General features: G+C 49.5%; 6 protein-coding genes across 6 annotated transcripts; 5 read left to right on the top strand and 1 right to left on the bottom strand.

Moving 5' to 3' along the window:
- The first annotated feature begins 3 nt into the window (after nt 1–3).
- On the top strand, nt 4–1844 carry BDV37DRAFT_231510 (CAAX prenyl protease RCE1). The gene is made up of 4 exons (XM_032080355.1): nt 4–383; nt 437–477; nt 639–1019; nt 1085–1844. The coding sequence occupies exons 1-4, from the start codon at nt 329–331 to the stop codon at nt 1610–1612; spliced, it is 1005 nt and encodes a 334-aa protein (XP_031936733.1). The 5' UTR covers nt 4–328; the 3' UTR covers nt 1613–1844.
- A 397-nt stretch (nt 1845–2241) lies between these two features.
- On the top strand, nt 2242–3194 carry BDV37DRAFT_287628 (sucrase/ferredoxin-like domain-containing protein; the record flags this gene model as incomplete). Its single annotated transcript, XM_032088144.1, has 2 exons — nt 2242–2436; nt 2493–3194. The coding sequence occupies 2 exons, from the start codon at nt 2242–2244 to the stop codon at nt 3192–3194; spliced, it is 897 nt and encodes a 298-aa protein (XP_031936732.1).
- A 597-nt stretch (nt 3195–3791) lies between these two features.
- BDV37DRAFT_231487 (leucine--tRNA ligase NAM2) lies at nt 3792–7278 on the top strand. The gene is made up of 3 exons (XM_032080354.1): nt 3792–4435; nt 4502–4642; nt 4696–7278. The coding sequence occupies exons 1-3, from the start codon at nt 3917–3919 to the stop codon at nt 7000–7002; spliced, it is 2967 nt and encodes a 988-aa protein (XP_031936731.1). The 5' UTR covers nt 3792–3916; the 3' UTR covers nt 7003–7278.
- Nucleotides 7279–8683: 1405 nt separating this feature from the next.
- fdh (formate dehydrogenase (NAD+) FDH1) lies at nt 8684–10398 on the top strand. The gene is made up of 6 exons (XM_032080353.1): nt 8684–8736; nt 8882–8943; nt 8999–9025; nt 9091–9266; nt 9332–9876; nt 9939–10398. Exons 2-6 carry the CDS (start codon nt 8941–8943, stop codon nt 10283–10285), a joined length of 1098 nt encoding a protein of 365 aa, XP_031936730.1. The 5' UTR covers nt 8684–8736; nt 8882–8940; the 3' UTR covers nt 10286–10398.
- Nucleotides 10399–11193: 795 nt separating this feature from the next.
- BDV37DRAFT_287625 (uncharacterized protein) lies at nt 11194–11705 on the bottom strand (the record flags this gene model as incomplete). Its single annotated transcript, XM_032088143.1, has 2 exons — nt 11194–11613; nt 11679–11705. 2 exons carry the CDS (start codon nt 11703–11705, stop codon nt 11194–11196), a joined length of 447 nt encoding a protein of 148 aa, XP_031936729.1.
- Nucleotides 11706–12084: 379 nt separating this feature from the next.
- Nucleotides 12085–18149, top strand: BDV37DRAFT_297743 (formin sepA). The gene is made up of 2 exons (XM_032090399.1): nt 12085–17140; nt 17217–18149. Exons 1-2 carry the CDS (start codon nt 12470–12472, stop codon nt 18039–18041), a joined length of 5496 nt encoding a protein of 1831 aa, XP_031936728.1. The 5' UTR covers nt 12085–12469; the 3' UTR covers nt 18042–18149.
- The last annotated feature ends 349 nt before the right edge of the window (nt 18150–18498 follow it).

Here is an 18498-nt window from a genome sequence, read left to right as displayed (position 1 = left end):
GATTGTAGTTCCTTGGGTCCAGTGACCGTACTGTATCCATGGCACATGATGAGAGACGATCCAACGGTACTCCGTAGATGAAGTTGTGTGTGGTTTGATGCCTTCAGAATCAGGCAAAAAATGACAACTTCGGTTTTCTTTGTTTGTCTTTTTTCTCTTTTATCTCAATTATCATCGTCAACGACGTCCATGAGGATCGTCATTTCAACACCCCCTGATGCACTTTGCTACATTACATGATCCAACTCTTGTATACCTATCAATTCGATACATTATTCCTCCGACGTCGGGTTCGCTCAGTGATTCTACCCGACTCAGGTAGATAGCTATGGCCCCTGTCAATATCCTGGCGCGTCTTAGGACCCTCTACGCCAAAAGCTACGGTAGGCCCGGCAATCGGAAATGATCTCGTTTACCTCTAACCGTTCGTCTTCAGATGAACCGGCCATTTCGGCCCAGACGGCAGCTTTCTTCTCGGTAGGCATCTACTCCCGCCTTAGCTTTTCCCAAACAAACATCTATAAAAATAGCATCATTGTAACCTAGAAAAGGGGCAACTCCCACCCCCTAAAAAGGCCTCTCATTTTTACAGCTGATAGGCATAGTTCGTTTCAGAATTAGCTAACAAAATCTTGCAGATCTGTCTGACATTAGTCTATGTGGTCCCATTCTATGTCTCTTCTACCACTCGGCCATCTCCCACTCTCAGCCGAGATGCACCGTCCGTGATCCGGGCCAGAATTAAGGCTGTGACTCTGTCTTGCATTGGGAGTACCTTAGCTGTCTCATGGCTGATCATCGCCAAGGGCAATGTCCCTCTGAGTGAGGCTCTCAGATTTCTTGGGTGGTGGCCCGTAGGATTCACGGAGGTTCTTCGCAGCCTGTTGCTAACCGCCATTCTGTTCGCCGGGCCCCTCTTCGAGCGAGGGATTGCCGAAGGCGAGTGGAGAGATTGGATCAAAGGGAACAGGATCTCTGAAACCCTTCGCGGGTGGATCGGATGGAGAAATTACGTCGCTGTGAGTCAAATCCAACGGCCCAGAACTGATCGATATCCTTCCGCTCACAATATACATATAAACAGGGCCCAGTCACTGAAGAGGTCATGTTTCGCTCCGCCATCATACCCCTTCATATACTCGCCAAGGCCTCTCCAAGCCGGATCGTGTTTACAGCCCCTCTGTATTTCGGGATTGCCCATGTACATCATTTTTATGAATTTCGTCTAACTCACCCGGATACTTCCATCATAGCGGCGCTGTTCAGGTCGGTCTTTCAATTTGGTTATACCACCATCTTCGGGTGGTATGCAACTTTCATATATCTACGTACAGGATCTCTACCAGCCGTCATTCTCGCTCACGCATTCTGCAATTGGTGCGGACTTCCTCGTCTTTGGGGAAGAGTTGAGGCCGGGGTCCCGCTCGAATCACCATTAGGCAAAGGCAAAGGCGATACAGATCGGGGGCCGGTTTATGCGTATAGCCAACTCAGCATTGGTTGGACCATCGCGTACTATGGGATTCTTGTTGGAGGGGCCACTGGCTTCTACTATGCGCTATGGCCTCTAACGGACTCTTCTAGCGCTTTGGTTGCATTTACAAGGCCGTAGGAAGAGGAGTTATAGAGTCATAGCCAGGTAATATATTGGCTTATGGCATGTAAATGTGACGATCTATATAGTATGTAATTGTTGTATTGAATTACTCAATCTCTCGAAGTCGTCATGGAAAGCTTCATGCGGCGACAGGATTTTTCTCCTCTCCTTCTCCCTCTTTGTGACTCCAAGAGACGGGTTCTAGATACTGTGCCCCATGCACTCAAATATGTTGATGTTATCCAGGTCAAATTTAAACCACATGATTGATTGATAATGCATAGAATTCCCGTTATCTCCGAGCAGGCCTCGGAAACTCGGGTATTTATCCCTTTTCGACACAGACTCTGAATTTCAAAAACAGCGACCGCTTTAGCGGACCAACCTAGACATGTAAAGGACTGTAGAAGGTATGCGATTTTCGGAATCTCCCTAGCATATCACTAGGTTGAGGCACAGTTAAAACAATTTCGTCAATCATGACGTTGCGCCCCGTGCTTTGCCAGGTAGCCAGCAGGACACCAACAGCCCGCGCTACCACACGCCACGCAAGTTCCCTGCGAGTTCCTCTAGACATCCCTCCACCATTTCCAGTGACCAAGTCCTGCCCAGAGCCCAGTTGCCCATGCCCTACAACACCGGCAATGCCCGATGGGCTCCCAATTGATTATAACCAGCCGCTGAATGGGACAATGGCAGCCTACGCGCAGCAAATGCTCATTTGTACTGGGCAAAGAGATTGGACAAGTCGTATCGAAGATGACGGGAAACATCATGCTTGGGGACACCTAGCGAGAGGGTTGAAGCGTCTCTTGGGTCGGGGAGGACGCTATGCTGACGTAGGTAGCGGCCCAGGTCCAGCTATCTCCGGTGGACACATTGCTAACAGATGAAGCCTTTCAACAACATTCTTGTCAGCAGCTCTTCCTTTTCTCCGTCCGTTGCTTCTACTAGTACCTCTTCCACTGCATCTGCATTTCTCTTTCCCAGCTTTAAATATTTCCCATCTATTCCGACCGAGATCCTAGACTCCACGGGCGCGGGGACCGACTTGTCTACCTTCGTACAAGCCTTCCTGCTCCCCAAAAAGCTCAGTGCTATGTCGGAGTCTCTTCCTGAGGCTAGGAAGGCTGAACTAACTCGGAAGCCGGAGCTATCATCCAAATTCACGGATGCTGTGGATTTATATCATTCTCCTGTCATCCTTATCTGCGGCCACGGTGGGCGTGACAAGCGGTGCGGTGTAATGGCACCGGTGCTGGAGAATGAATTTCGGAGGGTACTTGGTGACAAAGGGTTCACACTGGCAGGCAGTGGCGATCACGCAATTGATAGCCCAGGGCATGCTCATGTGGGTTTAATTAGCCATGTAGGAGGTCATAAGTATGCAGGCAATGTGATCGTGTATATCCCTCCGGGTATAACGATGAAAGGTTCTTCCTCCCCGCATCCTCTCGCAGGAAAGGGAATTTGGTATGGTCGCATAGAACCTAAGCATGTGCAGGGAGTTGTGGAAGAGACCATCCTGGGTGGAAACGTGGTGGCAGACCATTTTCGGGGTGGTATTGATCGAAGTGGGGATATTCTACGATTGTAGTGCCTTCCCCCCTTGACATTGAATTTTGGCGTCCCATTGTATTATACTCGCTACAGCGTACTGCCGGTGCCTTTGAGCCACATAGAACGCTACGCTGTACCCTTGGCCAGCATTTGGCTTAGGATACGTATCTACTGTCAAGTCATCTAGCCTAGGGTGATCAATTTTATCTGATATCAACAGTCCATCATCACTAGCAAACAATTCAGGCAGTTACGTCACGGGATGTGGTACGGTCTCCCTAGTAGCAATAATAAACTTGCAGCTAACAATGATCAACTGTTGTGACGAGATATATTGATATATATCTTGGGATTTGGCCTTGGTATCATTGAAAAGCAAAGGTTTAATGAGTACTACAGAAGACAGAGAATGGTCAAATGTTGTATACGCACTATTAACCACACACTACCTAGTTTAAATTAACTGCGCATGCTACGCAGAGAAGGATTCAACAGCCATCTTTCCACGGCCCTCAGGAACAGGTACCTGCCGCGGGCGGGCCGCGGGCATAGTCCGTAGTTTACTAACTCGAGTCAAAAGACACTATCCCATATTAGGATTAGTGTAGACTGACTACGGTATGACCTCAACATGGGTAGATTTGCTTGTTGAACAAACCTGTTGCACTTCGCGGGACCCATGTTTATCCCGCCTGCAGTGACTCAATTGCATCAATTCCAAGATAACCTATCGCATGGCAAAATGATGAGATAGTCACGATGCTGTCTCTTTCGCGCCTACGATTGGGTCCGACTAGGACGTTCCCAGCACACGGACGATGGAAGCACGGGTGTCGTTTACCTTCGATCCCTACCGGAGCCCGTTTCGCAACGACCGTTACACCAAAAGTCAACACCAGAAAACTTGACCTACCCGCAATCGATAGAAAATGGCAAGAAAAATGGCGTTCCGAGGAGTCGAATCTACCATCCATTGCCTCGGAGACGAAAGGCAACACGGAGAAGCCCAAATCTTATATTCTGTCCATGTTTCCATATCCGTCAGGAACGCTACATATGGGACACTTACGTGTGTATACCATATCTGACGTGCTTGCACGGTTCTATCGCATGCGCGGTCATGAAGTTGTCCATCCCATGGGGTGGGATGCTTTTGGGTTGCCAGCGGAGAATGCGGCGATAGAGCGGGGAATTGACCCGGCAGAATGGACGAAGGATAATATTGCCAGGATGAAGGAGCAGCTACGGAGTATATCTACTTCCTTTGATTGGGACCGAGTGAGACAAAAACATGATGTTTCGTGTCTAAGATCATGCTAACATCTTGCTGTTGCAATCCGTTAGGAATTTGCGACGTGTGCACCAGAATTTTATGAACATACACAACGGATCTTTTTGATGCTCTATAAGAAAGGGTTAGCATATCAGGCTGAAGCTTTGGTCAACTATGATCCTGTGGATAAAACGGTTCTAGCAAACGAACAGGTACACATTGCAACCGGCGTTTTGCGTTTGCCCGATGCTGACTCCGTGGCTAGGTCGATGCTAATGGCTTCTCGTGGCGGTCCGGAGCAAAGGTCGAAAAGTTGAACCTAAAGCAGTGGTTTTTCCGTATAACTGACTTCAAGGAAGCTCTTTTGAATGACCTGGATTCCCTAGCCGGTGGCTGGCCGGAGCGGGTTCTGTCTATGCAGCGCAACTGGTTGGGAAAATCGTACGGCGCAAAAATCAAATTCCCTGTTGCAGCAGAGGGAACTGGACGCGGGAGTACGGACATAAATGTCTTCACCACGCGGCCAGATACGCTCTATGGAGTAGAATATCTTGCTCTATCTCTGAACCACCCCATCGTTTTAGCGGCTGCGGAGACAGATTCAAACCTGCGTAAGTTTTTGGATGAGGCGGCCTCCCTTCCCCCTGACTCCAAGACCGGGTATAAATTATCTACCGTGACTGCCTCTCATCCATTACACATTATTGATAAGGAGAGCCCTCACATCGCTCGCCAGCTTCCTATATTTGCAGCCCCCTATGTTCTTAGTGATTACGGAGAGGGAGCAGTAATGGGAGTTCCAGGTCATGACTCTAGAGATCTGGCATTTTTCAAAGAGAATGTTCAGCCTGAGTCCATATCTGTCGTGATCGAGCCCCAGCGTGCATCTGATGCCGAGTCCGGGGCTTGCACCGGCCATCTCCCTGCCAGTGACATGAAAGCTTATACTCAAGAGGGCTTCCTTAACTCAAGATGCTGGAAATACCAGGGCCTTCACTCCCGCGAGGCGGGTCAACAAATAATCAATGACCTCAGAGCCGTAGGCCATGGAGATGCTGTGGAGCAATGGAGACTGAGAGACTGGTTGATCAGCAGACAGCGCTACTGGGGCGCCCCGATTCCTATCGTTCACTGCGGAGATTGTGGCCCCGTGCCCGTGCCGGACGATCAGCTCCCAGTCAAGTTGCCTAAGATAGAAGGGGACTGGCTAAAAGGGAAGAGAGGAAATCCTCTGGAGTCGTCTGATGAGTGGGTCCGCACTGAATGTCCGAGGTGTCGAGGTCCTGCGAAGCGGGATACGGATACAATGGATACCTTTGTCGATTCCTCATGGTACTTTCTCAGATTTTTAGATAGCGCCAACAGACGACAGCCGTTTTCACCGGCATCTGCACGACCAGTCGATGTTTATATCGGCGGTGTCGAGCACGCGATCTTGCACCTACTCTACGCCCGGTTCATTTACAAATTCCTTGCCAAATCCGACTTGTTCCCAGAGATTGCCCATGTAGGTGATCTTTCGGGGCCATCGGAGCCGTTCAAGACACTCCTTTCCCAAGGTATGGTTCATGGGAAGACGTACTCGGAGCCCTCTACAGGGAGATTCCTCCACCCCTCCGAAGTGGACCTTTCTAGCCCCGATAAGCCGGTAATCAAAGGTACTCAGATCACTCCTAATGTGTCCTTTGAAAAAATGTCGAAGAGCAAGCACAATGGCGTGGACCCAACAGCATGCGCCCTTAAGTACGGCGCCGATGCCACTCGCGCCCACGTCCTGTTCTCCGCACCTGTCAGTGAAGTCCTTGAATGGGATGAAGCAAAGATTGTGGGAGTCGAACGCTGGTTTGGCCGAGTTTGGAAGCTTGTGCAGGACGCGCAAGAGACATTTGCTTCATCGTCATACACGTTGAGCCCACATGAGCTGACGTTGTCCAACCACGCCACAACCCTCGCCCACTCTCTGCAGAATCTCAGTGACAATGACGCAGATGCTGTTCTCTTCACCCATAGAACCATTTTGTCCGTTACCAGTTGCATAGAACATAACCCCTATGGGTTGAATACCGTTATCTCTGACCTGACCAAATTAACCAATTCATTGTCCTCATCAACACCATCGTCCCCACAGGTCCTCTACTTGTGTATCTCCTCTCTACTTCGCCTTCTCGCACCTATTGCTCCGGCTCTAGCTTCGGAGAGTTGGGAATCTCTCAACGAACCGATAATTGACCGCTACCCGAAGAGTGAAACCATAGACAATGCATATAACGTGCCCCCAATTTTTGACTGTCCTTGGCCAACAGCCCTCCTGACCTCAGAGCAGGCGGATGTACTGTCGGCGCGTGGTGGTCAGACCGTGGCAGTTCAGATCAATGGCAAGTTGCGCTTCACTGTCACAGTCCCACGACAGCTGTCACCCACGACGGATGAAACAAGCGAGCAGGATTTTATAATCAATTGCATCCTGGAAACCGACGAAGGACGTACTTGGTTGCGTGAGAAGAATGACTGGGAAAAACGGAGGCGCGTGATCGTTGTCAAGGGGGGTAAATTGGTTAATATTGTATTCTAAACTGGAGTTATGCCCGTTATATTGCCAGGGTTGGCAATCGGCATGACCGTGTAGCTATAGACAATTGTACATTAGATCTCGACTCTATTCTTTAGGCACCATGAATTATCTGGACCATCGTCGCACTCAAATGAATGAGAGTTAAATATTCGGGTCGGCGATGTGAGAAGGTAATGGCGGTGGGCGGCATGACAATACAATCTGTGCCGAAATATTGCCGTAGCTGGATTTCTCTTCTCCTTCCTTTTGCGTCTCTCTCTTTTTACCTTTTGTTCCCCATCAATTCCAGCCCCCAACTAGAACTACTCCCTCATGGGAGAATTGGGGTCAAAGGCGCTTGTCCGCCCGTTGCATGATGTGGCCGGAATGTGGTGGTACGAGCTGGAAACAGTGGAGACTCGAATGGACCTTCCCCTCATTAAATGACAGATGATAGCTATCAAGGTCGACCGTCCGGACTGGCGGGTTTCAATACCGAAGCCTCCCACATTCGGGATCGAAACTAAACTCCGTACTGTACAAGTTGGTAGAAGTACGGTCGATTCTCGGACTTCAGAGCGTCTGCGTTTCGTTGCGATTATCGGATCTTGTTGATGCGGAGCAATGCGATCTCGCCAAGCATAACAACCAGCCAGAGCAAGCTTTCTGGCTACAGTAAACTGAGGGGGGCTTTGAGTATCTAAGTAATGTGGATAACCGAAGAGATGAATGGCACCACTTGCGGCAATTTAGATCCACTGTACCGTTCATCAACCATTATCGGCAATAAAATGAGGGGAAGTGCCCCTCACCATAATGAGTAGGAAGGTTAAGTAGTCGTCCGACACAGTATAGTAGTTGGGTCCACAGGTATGAAGGTAGGTTAGTACAGTAAGGTACCCGACGTACTAGTGTCCTTAGTATACATAGTATCTAATACTTATACCTACTAGGTACTACTCCATACCTCGTACTAACATAGTACATACATGGGACGCGTTGACCAATAGGATGGGATCACCCCTCATGAGGGGTAGAAAGCTATCCAGATAGGAATAGCACGAGTGCAGTGCTTACTCCGAGTAGGTACTAGTAGTAAGTTGGAGGTACATACCTCTAGGTACGTACCTAATGCTTAGATAGTAGTACCAAGTTAGTTCTACATACTACTACATGCATGGATACATACATAAATCCATAGATACGTAATCCCAATACTGGACATGAACCCCGCATTGGACATCTACCTATTACCTTTGTCTGTCCGACGCTTTGGAGTTTAGGGTAGACTAGGCTAGACTACTAATGTTACATGGACATTGTTTTCTATCCATTATCAATACTGTCCGATGCGAACCGCCCCCTTGTCAATCTGCGGATGGATTCCAAACTTTGACTAATGAATGATGTTCAGTGTGCGCTCACCATAATTGAGGGAGTCCCGCGTGCGGAGAAGATTGCGCACCTCGTTCCACTCGTTCTTTTCCACACCCTCCCATACGAATTAATGATACGAGGTGCCATGGTGTCCACCGTGATCGACTGGTGGTGGGGTCGCCCATCTATTCGCCTTGCTTCCAGTTTATGCATGGGTGGACAAAGGAAAGAAAGGATGAGGAGGGGAAGACGGGAGGGGTCCCGAGATGGAATACTACTCAGATGTAGGCGGGGGAATCCATCCTATACTATATATTAAGGCGTAATTCCCCTCCATTCCCTTTCATCAACAAACAGCATCTATTCAGCCTGGATTTGGTAAGTATACCTCCCCAAGTTCTCGATCTCATCCCATCATGTTCTCCATTACATTTGATTTCTCCCACTTAAACCCATCAGAGTCAAGAACAATTTGACCTCTGGGGGGTCGATTCTAAATAGTCCGCTGACCATCTGATTGTAGCATTCACTTTTACTTTCATCAAGATCATTATCGTGGTTTAATCAATTGAGCACTTCAAAATGGTAATTTCCCGTTCTTTCTCTATCACTGGTGTGCATACACTGACCGAGCGCACAGGGTAAAATTCTTATGGTCCTCTATGACGTAAGTCCTCCATCAAAAGTGTATCAAAAGGCCATGAACAGCAATTGCTGATCGCTTGATTCTAGGGCGGCGAGCACGCCAAGCAACAGCCCGGACTCTTGGGTACCACCGAGAACGAGCTTGGATTGAGAAAGTGGTTGGAGGAACAGGGCCACACTCTCGTCACCACCTCTGATAAGGAGGGTGAGAACTCTACCTTCGACAAGGAACTCGTTGACGCCGAAGTTATCATCACCACACCGTTCGTGAACCCTGGTACCCCATAGGAATCCCTGTTCTGAATCATCGGCTAACCTTGTGCTGTAGCTTCCACCCTGGCTATCTCACCGCTGAGCGCCTGGCTAAGGCCAAGAACCTCAAGATCGCTGTCACTGCTGGTGTCGGATCGGATCACGTTGACTTGAACGCTGCCAACAAGACTAATGGCGGTATCACTGTCGCTGAGGTGACCGGCTGTAATGTCACCTCTGTCGCGGAACACGTTGTGATGACCATCCTAACCCTGGTCCGTAACTTTGTCCCCGCTCACGAGCAGATCACCCGCGGTGAGTGGGACGTTGCTGCTGTCGCTAAGAATGAGTTCGACTTGGAGGGTAAGGTCGTCGGAACTGTTGCTGTCGGCCGTATTGGCGAGCGTGTCCTCCGTCGCCTTAAGCCATTTGACTGCAAGGAGCTTCTCTACTACGACTACCAGCCCCTTAGCCCCGAGGTTGAAAAGGAGATCGGCTGCCGTCGTGTTGACTCCCTCGAGGAGATGCTTGCTCAGTGCGATGTTGTCACTATCAACTGCCCCTTGCACGAGAAGACCCGTGGCTTGTTCAACAAGGACCTGATCTCCAAGATGAAGAAGGGTAAGTAGTACCGTGGTACACCCAACTGAGGCTGTTTGGACATTAACTAATCTCTCATCAAGGCTCGTGGCTCGTTAACACTGCCCGTGGTGCCATCGTTGTCAAGGAGGATGTTGCTGAAGCTGTCAAGTCTGGCCACTTGAGAGGCTATGGTGGTGATGTCTGGTATCCCCAGCCCGCCCCGAAGGACCACCCACTCCGCTATGTCCAGGGCCCATGGGGCGGTGGTAACGCCATGGTTCCTCACATGTCTGGTACCTCGATTGACGCACAGATCCGTTACGCTCAAGGCACCAAGGCTATTCTCGAGAGCTACTTCTCTGGCCGTCATGACTATAGGGACCAGGATCTCATTGTTCGCGGCGGTGATTACGTTACTAAGGCCTACGGTCAAAGGAACAAGGCTTAGGTCTCACCAATCACTTTGGAATGAATGGGTTAGAATGTTTCTTAGCGTATGCTTCTGATCTGAACAGCCCTTCAAGGATCAGGGCGATGTTTACTTATGATACCTAAAATTCATAATATCTTGTTTTTACCTGTTATTGGCATGGCAAATTTCTGGTAGATCAGTAATATTTCTGCTGTAGAATCGTACTAGGGCATACAAATCTTGTCTAGTAGCCTACCGACTGAGAGGACATATTTCTCGGGCATACTTTGTTGATCCTTGTGGAGACTGCAGATCATCTGAAGCTTGATTTAGCCAACCACAGTCCAGCACAGTTAAGTACTTACCACTGTGGATATATCAAGGTGGAGGTACCTAAATATTCATGGAGAGCGTGTACTGAATTTTGGCTGGGAACCGTGAACTGTGTAGCTTACCCACATTTGTTAGAAGCTGTATATATGGGCTGGTAATGTATATGGTCTACTAATTATAGTCGATGATGGGACTTGCACAATTGGCCTCAGCTTGAAATAGCCATCGGTTTGGATGGATAAGAGTGTGTTGAGAGTGTCCTGGAGTGTGATTTTCTTCTCTTCACTCACCATATAGCATCAGCGGTATTATGGGTCACCATCATGGTATGGCGTGGCGTCATTGGAATGGATCTGCGGGCCAGATAAGGCCTTATCCCCAGTTGTATTGTGAATGACGTCCCCTTGGCAGGGCACGCTGAATACTAGTTTCCATCGGGCCCTGGAAGTGTTTTCTACAGGGCTAGCTTACAGTCTGGAATCAAACTGTCACGCGATGCAGAAAGGGTACGTTGGAGAGGATAGTTGATGCAGCGGACATAGTCGCAGGTATTTCTCTTGTCTAAGCCGTTTCAGACGCCATACGGACCCGTGAATGTCTACGAAGGAATATCAATGTCCTCTTGTGCCTTGTCGACCATCTCCCTCTTCATCACTGTCGTCCATAAATCCTTCTTCCAGCTCACGACTGAGTCGGCTTTCTGCTTCGGCACCAGTACTGCGCCGTCGTTCCAGGGCCTCCCTTCGTGCAGGGTCCATATCCATCCCAACCATGATCTCTCCTTCCTCGTCAAAGATACTAATGTTATCGTGTTGGTCGTCAAATCGTGCCTGTTGTCGCCATGCTGTCGGTAGAAATAGACGCATCATTGCATCAGCGATACGGTCCCGGAGTGTGGAGGTATGCGCAGAGATGGTGTGTAAGGGAAGATATTGTGAGTATCGTTGGTGATAGCGACGGAAGAAAGGGATTATAAGGAACGACAAGAGAAGGTAGAGCGCTAGGGAGATGGCGGCTGGGATGATGATTGTCTGAGCGATAGTGATAGGTTTAGATGAGTACGATCTTGTCACGGATTGATGAGTAAAGAGAATACCTTGGCGAAGCTTGATGCTGAGCCCATTTCGACTGCTTTTGCCTAAGCTGAATTCCACAAGTTGCGACGGTATGGGGTATGCTAGCAACAATGCTAGCTTAGAGGTGCAATGATAGGTAGTGGTGATTAATAGGGTGACTTCATAATCAACGTCTGCATCATAGAATTTATCTTCAAGTATGGGTAAGATATCTTGTGGATTGACTTTTGGTTGGGACTATCAATGCAGCCTGCTATTTGGAGATAAGGATCCGGATAGCGTACATACGGCGACCCTCTAGGCCACCTCTTTCTCCGATTATAATGCACGTGACACGGAGATATAAACCAATACAGATCACGTGCGAATGCGGCCCCTATCGCGTTCTAGAGCCCGCTTTCCCCCTAATGCCCGTGCTTCAGCCCTGACATGCGAAGAGACACCAGCAAATAGGGTCTGGACGTGGAAAAGATCCCGTTGAAGGCTAGGATTGCTAGAGTTGATAGGATCGCCACTTCTTGCTGCGGTCTGTCCAAGTTGCTGTGGGTTTCAAAGAGAGAAGAATTCGTGTATCTGGCCCCTCTCTTTTCTACCGCTGCTCCGCAGCGGGTATTAACTACTAGTGCCAGCCAGAAGTGCGAGGAACAGCATATTTATTTGAACCAGATACTACCATTGCTATCTCTTAGGCCGAGAGTGGTAGGTGCTGTCATTCACCCGGAAGGATCAATTTAGCGCCCAACGGAAATCTTTGTGTGTTGTGGACAACGCTCATGCTGCGCCCTGCTCTTTCCCAGCGACGTCCGTCAAAATGCCAACCACCACATCCTCACCTGATAAATCAAGACAAACCTCGGCTGGCAAATCATTCTTTGGGAGGAAGTTGCATAAGGAAAAGCCAGTAGAGGATCGATATGACGGGCCCGGATCATTCGAAAACCTGGCGCCCCCCGGGAGCTCAGCTGGCTCTCGATCGTCCCGACATTCGAAAAGATCATCGGTTCTGTCTGTAGATTATCCACATGATATTGATCCCTCCGGACTGTCAATGACCGCTGGTGTCATAACGTCTATCCCTTTCGAAAGTCTCCCTGCGGATACCAAGACACCCATCCCAATCGAATACCTATCCAAGCCCGAGCCGTCGCGAAAAGAGCAAACGTCTAGTCATCCGTCACCTAATCACCTGGCTAAAGGGGCTAGTGACTTCCATCAATACCCTGCATGGAACCCTTCTTCCGTCCGCGATAACAATACATACTCACACCCTACTGGCCCTCGTCCACCACCACATGCCTCGAATTTAACAATGACCGGAAGTAATACGGGGGATAAAGGTGCACGGTACCAACAATGGGGACGACCAGGAAGTTCAGCCGCCAATACTGGATTCAGTCACAACTCTTCTTCGACGGTTGATTCCTCATCTAATTCACGTATATCTTTTGACCAAGCTAGCGTCCATTCCTCGCTTTCCTCGAACACCCGCGGTTCCAGTCATTTCTCGTCTGATGGATCATCACGTACACTTACGACTCATTCGGCTGATCGAAGTACCTATTTCCCGAGTGGGAACCCAAACCGACTTTCGACTCAGTCGAATTGGCAGCCACCGCCGGCTGCACAGCCGAGACCTCCTCCGATTAACCCAGAACAATATCTCGCTCGGCCGAGGGATGATCGTGTTGTCGACCAGCTATTCCTGGAATTGATGCAGAAGCGAGGCTGGCAAAACCTCCCAGAACAGGCGAAGAGACAGATGCTCGCATATCCGGCTTCTAAGAAATGGACACTTGTTCACCAAGACAGGCTGACAGAGCTGCAAGGGGAACAAAAGCGCAGACAGAATGCGCGCCAGACACATGGTCAGGACGGCCCAGTTGGTATTCTTGAGCGAGCGGATGAGGAAGGAAGCCCGGAGTGGTACGTCAAGAAGGTCATGGATGACTCTATTACCTCGAAGCAGCTGGCTAGCTTAAGTGTCAGCCTGAGGACACAACCAATTAGCTGGGTGAAGGCCTTTGTTGAGGCACAGGGTCAAATAGCTCTTACGAATGTTCTCTCGAAGATGAACCGCCGCAAAGCCTCAGGTCCTGTCCCGGCCCCTCCAACCGGTGATAAGGATCTAGATCGCGAATATGACATCGTCAAGTGTTTGAAAGCCTTGATGAACAATATGTATGGTGCGGATGATGCTCTAGATCACCAGCAGGTCATTATAGCTCTTGTGAGCTCGTTGCTCTCCCCTCGGCTTAATACTAGGAAACTGGTCAGCGAGGTCTTAACTTTCCTATGTCACTGGGCGGAAGGACATGGCCACCAGAAGGTCCTCCAAGCCATGGATCATGTCAAGAACCATCAGGGCGAAACCGGGCGTTTTGATGCCTGGATGCGGATAGTTGAAGTAACAATCGATGGCCGTGGGAAAATGGGTAGTTTAGTAGGTGCGAGCGAAGAATATCGCAGCGGCGGCATCGGAATGGAAAACCTTCTTATGGAGTATGCCGTTTCCACTATGCTTCTTATTAACATGTTAGTTGATGCGGGGGAGAACGACTTGCAATTACGATGCCATATCAGAGCCCAGTTCATCTCTTGTGGAATTAAGCGCCTTTTGACGAAGATGGAGGGCTTCCAGTATGAGGTCATCGACAAACAGATCGAACGTTTCCGGGAGAATGAGGCCATTGATTACGAAGACCTTTTACAGCGGGAGAGCAGCAGTATGAAGGATAGCATCGAGGGTGAAGTGAAGGATATGAGTGACCCGCTGCAAATCACCGATGCTATTGCAACTAAAATCCAGGGAACCCGGGCTCACGATTATTTCCTCTCTGCTATGCAACATCTTCTCCTAATTCGTGAGAACTCTGGTGAAGATGGTTTACGCATGTACCAGCTTGTAGATGCTATGCTTAGTTACGTTGCTATGGATCGGAGACTTCCTGATCTCGATCTCCGACAGGGCTTGACCTTTACCGTACAAAGTCTTCTAGATCGGCTTCATACCGATGCAGAAGCGAGACGGGTATATGATGAATCTCTAGAGGCCCGCCAAATTGCGGAGGCTGCAATCGCTGAACGGGATGAGATGAAGGCACAGATTGAACTAGGCGCGGATGGCTTGGTTAAGAAACTACAGAAACAGATTGATGAGCAAACAGGCATCATCGAGCTTCAATCGAGGCAAAACGAAATGATTAAAGCTGAGGTTGCCGATCTCCAAAGGCTTCGGGCTCAAGAGCTTCAGCGTAATGAGTTGGAGACCCGCGAGCTTTATTTGATGCTTCGAGATGCTCAGGATATAGCCGCATCAAATGCTAAGAAGCACAACATGGCTGAGACAGATCCTTCGCATATGAGAGGTATCCTAGACCGTGAAAAACTCCTGGAGAGGTTGGAAATGCAACTCGAAAGGACAAAAACACAGTTCAAGTTAGAAGGCAAAGTCTGGGGTCAACATGGCCCCTCGGACCGGCTACGAGAGTTACGAGAGCAAATGGATGGTGAACCTGAACCCAGCGATGACTTCCAGGAACATGCACGTCGGAACCTAGATAGCAACGCCCTAGGATCTGTTTATCGAAAAAGGAGCCTTGTTCCGGGAGCAGATGATGCCGTTGGTGAGGGTCTTGGGCAGACTAACAACGAAGATGGTGAAACTGTGTACGAGAAAGCGCGTCTTGTGGACATCCAACGACCCCGGATGAACCCTGCTCAGGCCACTGGCCTTCTCGGCGAGATTGCGGCGAAAGTACCTAAGATTGGTGCCGAAGAGGACGAAACGACGGCCGCTGCTGACGAACCGCCTTTCCCTGAATCAAACACCCCGGCCATCAGAGTGGACGAGCCTAAAGGGGAGAGTAAAGATGAAAAGGTCGATTCAAGCGTTGTTGCTGGTCCTCCCCCTCCCCCGCCACCACCTCCACCACCGCCTCCAGGGATGGGAGCAGGTATCCCTCCTCCGCCACCACCCCCCCCTCCCCCAGGCTCTGCAACAGGTGTCCCTCCGCCTCCTCCCCCGCCACCACCTCCACCCCCAGGGATGGGGGCTGGGATCCCCCCTCCGCCTCCTCCCCCGCCTCCTCCTGGTGCCGCTGGAAAAATGCCTCCCCCGCCTCCTCCTCCTCCACCCCCCGGCGCATCATTTGGCGCTCCTCCTCCACCCCCGCCCCCCGGCGCATCATTTGGCGCTCCTCCGCCGCCACCACCTCCCGGTGCCTCATTTGGAGGCTGGAGAGCAAATTATATGGCTTCCCAGTCCGTTCCCTCCAAACCAACAGCCTTTTTGCCATCAATTAGGCCTAAGAAGAAGCTCAAAGCACTCCATTGGGAAAAGGTTGATGCTCCTCAGGTGACTGTATGGGCATCTCATGCAGTTACCCCTCAAGCGAAGGAGGAAAAATATACCGAACTTGCCAAAAAGGGTGTATTGGATGAAGTTGAGAGGTTATTCATGGCGAAGGAGACCAAGATCTTTGGAGGCAATGCGGCAGCCAAGCAGCGTAAAGATAAGAAGCAGCTTATCTCTAACGAATTGTCTAAGAATCTGCAGATTGCCATGGCAAAATTCTCCCAATACCCTGCAGATGACGTCGTGCGGATGGTTATTCACTGTGATGCGGATATCCTTGACAACCAGGTTGTTATGGACTTCCTCCAACGGGATGAACTGTGCACGATACCTGAAAATATATCCAAGCAGATGGCACCTTACAGCAGGGATTGGACAGGTCCAAATGCTGCTAGCTCTGAGCGGGAGCAAGACCCGGCTGAGCTTACGCGTGAAGATCAAATTTATCTATATACCGCTTTCGAGCTGAACCATTATTGGAAAGCGAGAATGCGTGCCCTTGCATTAACTCGCTCCTTTGAGCCCGACTACGAGCATATATCCGCCAAGCTTCAGCAGGTTGTGAAAGTGAGCGAATCGCTGAGGGATTCTGTAGCTCTGATGAATGTCCTTGGCCTGATCTTAGATATCGGAAATTTCATGAACGATGCTAATAAGCAAGCTCAAGGTTTCAAGCTGAGCTCTCTCGCTCGATTAGGTATGGTGAAGGATGATAAGAACGAAACCACCTTTGCAGATCTTGTCGAGCGGATTGTTCGCAATCAATATCCAGAATGGGAAGGTTTCGTTGATGACATCAACGGTGTTGTCGCCCTTCAGAAACTTAATGTCGATCAGTTGCGGACAGATGCTAAGAAGTACATTGACAATATTAAGAATGTACAGGCGAGCCTAGACGCTGGTAATCTAAGCGATCCTAAGAAATTTCACCCGCAAGACCGCGTCAGCCAAGTCGTTCAAAGGAGTATGAAGGAGGCTAGGCGCAAGGCCGAGCAAATGCAGCTCTATCTTGAAGAGATGATTAAGTCGTACGATGACATTATGGTCTTCTACGGTGAGGACAACACAGATGAGGGCGCTCGACGAGACTTCTTTGCCAAGTTGGCTGCTTTCTTGCTTGAATGGAAGGTAAGTTAAGTTTGGAGCTAATCTAGAGCCCCGTGCATGCTCTGGGGATTTTGGCTAATGAGACTTCGATCCACAGAAATCCAAGGAAAAGAATATCTCGTTGGAGGAGGCTAGAAAGCGTACAGAAGCATCACTTGCTCGCAAACGTAATAATGCTGCTCTTGCAAACAGTGCTGGCTCAGGTGAAACGTCACAGCTGCCTGCCTCAAGCGGGGCCATGGATTCTCTCTTGGAGAAGTTACGAGCTGCAGCTCCTCAGGCTAGGGATCAGCGTGACCGTCGACGTCGTGCTAGATTGAAGGAACGACATCAGATTCGCGTGGCTTCGGGCCAAAGGATGCCAGACCTACCTGGAGCTGAAGACACGGAAGGTGGTGGAACCAATGATGGGAACGAAGTCAATGACAATGTTGCCAGTAACGATGAACCAAATGTTACAGAGACAGGGCTTCTGAGCCCCCTTAGCCTAGGCTCGGACTCTGGGATCACAAGCAAAGATTCGACACAGATCTCAGAGAGTGAAGATGTTGCAGATCGTGCTGCAAGCATGTTACAAGGTCTAAGAGATAATGCCGATGGGGAGCGGTCCAGAAGACGAAGGGAAAGCGCTGAAGAAGAACGTCGAAAACGCAGATTACGGAGACGGAATGGGCCAACGGGTGGGAGTAAAGACAGTGCGGACGGCTCTGCTTTGTCCCCAGTACCGGAGCCCATGACACCGTCAAGGATTGACTCGAAAGGTTTAGAAGAGCCTATCGCGACTAGTCCAGAAGATGCCGCTTCGCAACGACCGGTTACTCCAGTCATCGTCGTGTCTCCAACAACAGAACAACACCACCGCTCAAGTGATAATGAACCCGATGCCGACTCTCCTGGCAGATTTTCCGAACCATCAAATTGATGTTTTCTTTCGCTTATCCGGCTTTTCATCATCCCTTCTCTCTCTTTTCTTTTCTTTTCTTTTTCTTTTCCCCCTAACATAATACCTGATAGACATCGCCTTGGAAATTTTGCCTTACTGAGTGTATAATATTTTGCTGCTCTTTCTTTCTCTTTTCCTTCTGTCTTCTTCCTATTGCATCTGAGTTGTCAGTTTTGAAGGCACTCAGCTAGCGTGATGGGGCCATCCTTTCACTGTTCTTCCTTTAGTCCCTTTCTCTTGTTACTGGATTTTCGAACAATGTCTTCAAGAGTACATTGTTTTACCCACTTCCTTGCTTCTACAGCGAGCGACTCCTTTGTTTTCAGCTCCCATCGGAATGGCTTTCAGCTTATGTCTCGATTTCCCTCTTTGTACATACGTAACGTCATATTTCCTTCTGGGTTGTACGCGTGATATCTCCTTTGATGTGCATGGT

The sequence above is a fragment of the Aspergillus pseudonomiae genome (genome assembly GCF_009193645.1).
Source record: "Aspergillus pseudonomiae strain CBS 119388 unplaced genomic scaffold BDV37scaffold_97, whole genome shotgun sequence".
Taxonomy (NCBI): Eukaryota; Fungi; Ascomycota; class Eurotiomycetes; order Eurotiales; family Aspergillaceae; genus Aspergillus; species Aspergillus pseudonomiae.
This window is presented reverse-complemented; position numbering and strand designations above follow the sequence as displayed.

What these genes read in the sequence shown, in the direction of transcription:
- BDV37DRAFT_231510 (XM_032080355.1), top strand. Translation starts at nt 329, where the DNA reads ATGGCCCCTGTCAATATCCTGGCGCGTCTTAGGACCCTCTACGCCAAA. An exon ending in AGACGGCAGCTTTCTTCTCG is followed by an intron (nt 478 to 638) that starts GTAGGCATCTAC and finishes AAAATCTTGCAG; the next exon opens with ATCTGTCTGACATTAGTCTA. An exon ending in GATGGAGAAATTACGTCGCT is followed by an intron (nt 1,020 to 1,084) that starts GTGAGTCAAATC and finishes ACATATAAACAG; the next exon opens with GGCCCAGTCACTGAAGAGGT.
- BDV37DRAFT_231487 (XM_032080354.1), top strand. Translation starts at nt 3,917, where the DNA reads ATGCTGTCTCTTTCGCGCCTACGATTGGGTCCGACTAGGACGTTCCCA. An exon ending in CTTCCTTTGATTGGGACCGA is followed by an intron (nt 4,436 to 4,501) that starts GTGAGACAAAAA and finishes GCAATCCGTTAG; the next exon opens with GAATTTGCGACGTGTGCACC. An exon ending in CGGTTCTAGCAAACGAACAG is followed by an intron (nt 4,643 to 4,695) that starts GTACACATTGCA and finishes CTCCGTGGCTAG; the next exon opens with GTCGATGCTAATGGCTTCTC.
- fdh (XM_032080353.1), top strand. An exon ending in TTCTTATGGTCCTCTATGAC is followed by an intron (nt 9,026 to 9,090) that starts GTAAGTCCTCCA and finishes GCTTGATTCTAG; the next exon opens with GGCGGCGAGCACGCCAAGCA. An exon ending in GATCTCCAAGATGAAGAAGG is followed by an intron (nt 9,877 to 9,938) that starts GTAAGTAGTACC and finishes TCTCTCATCAAG; the next exon opens with GCTCGTGGCTCGTTAACACT.
- BDV37DRAFT_297743 (XM_032090399.1), top strand. Translation starts at nt 12,470, where the DNA reads ATGCCAACCACCACATCCTCACCTGATAAATCAAGACAAACCTCGGCT. An exon ending in CTTTCTTGCTTGAATGGAAG is followed by an intron (nt 17,141 to 17,216) that starts GTAAGTTAAGTT and finishes TTCGATCCACAG; the next exon opens with AAATCCAAGGAAAAGAATAT.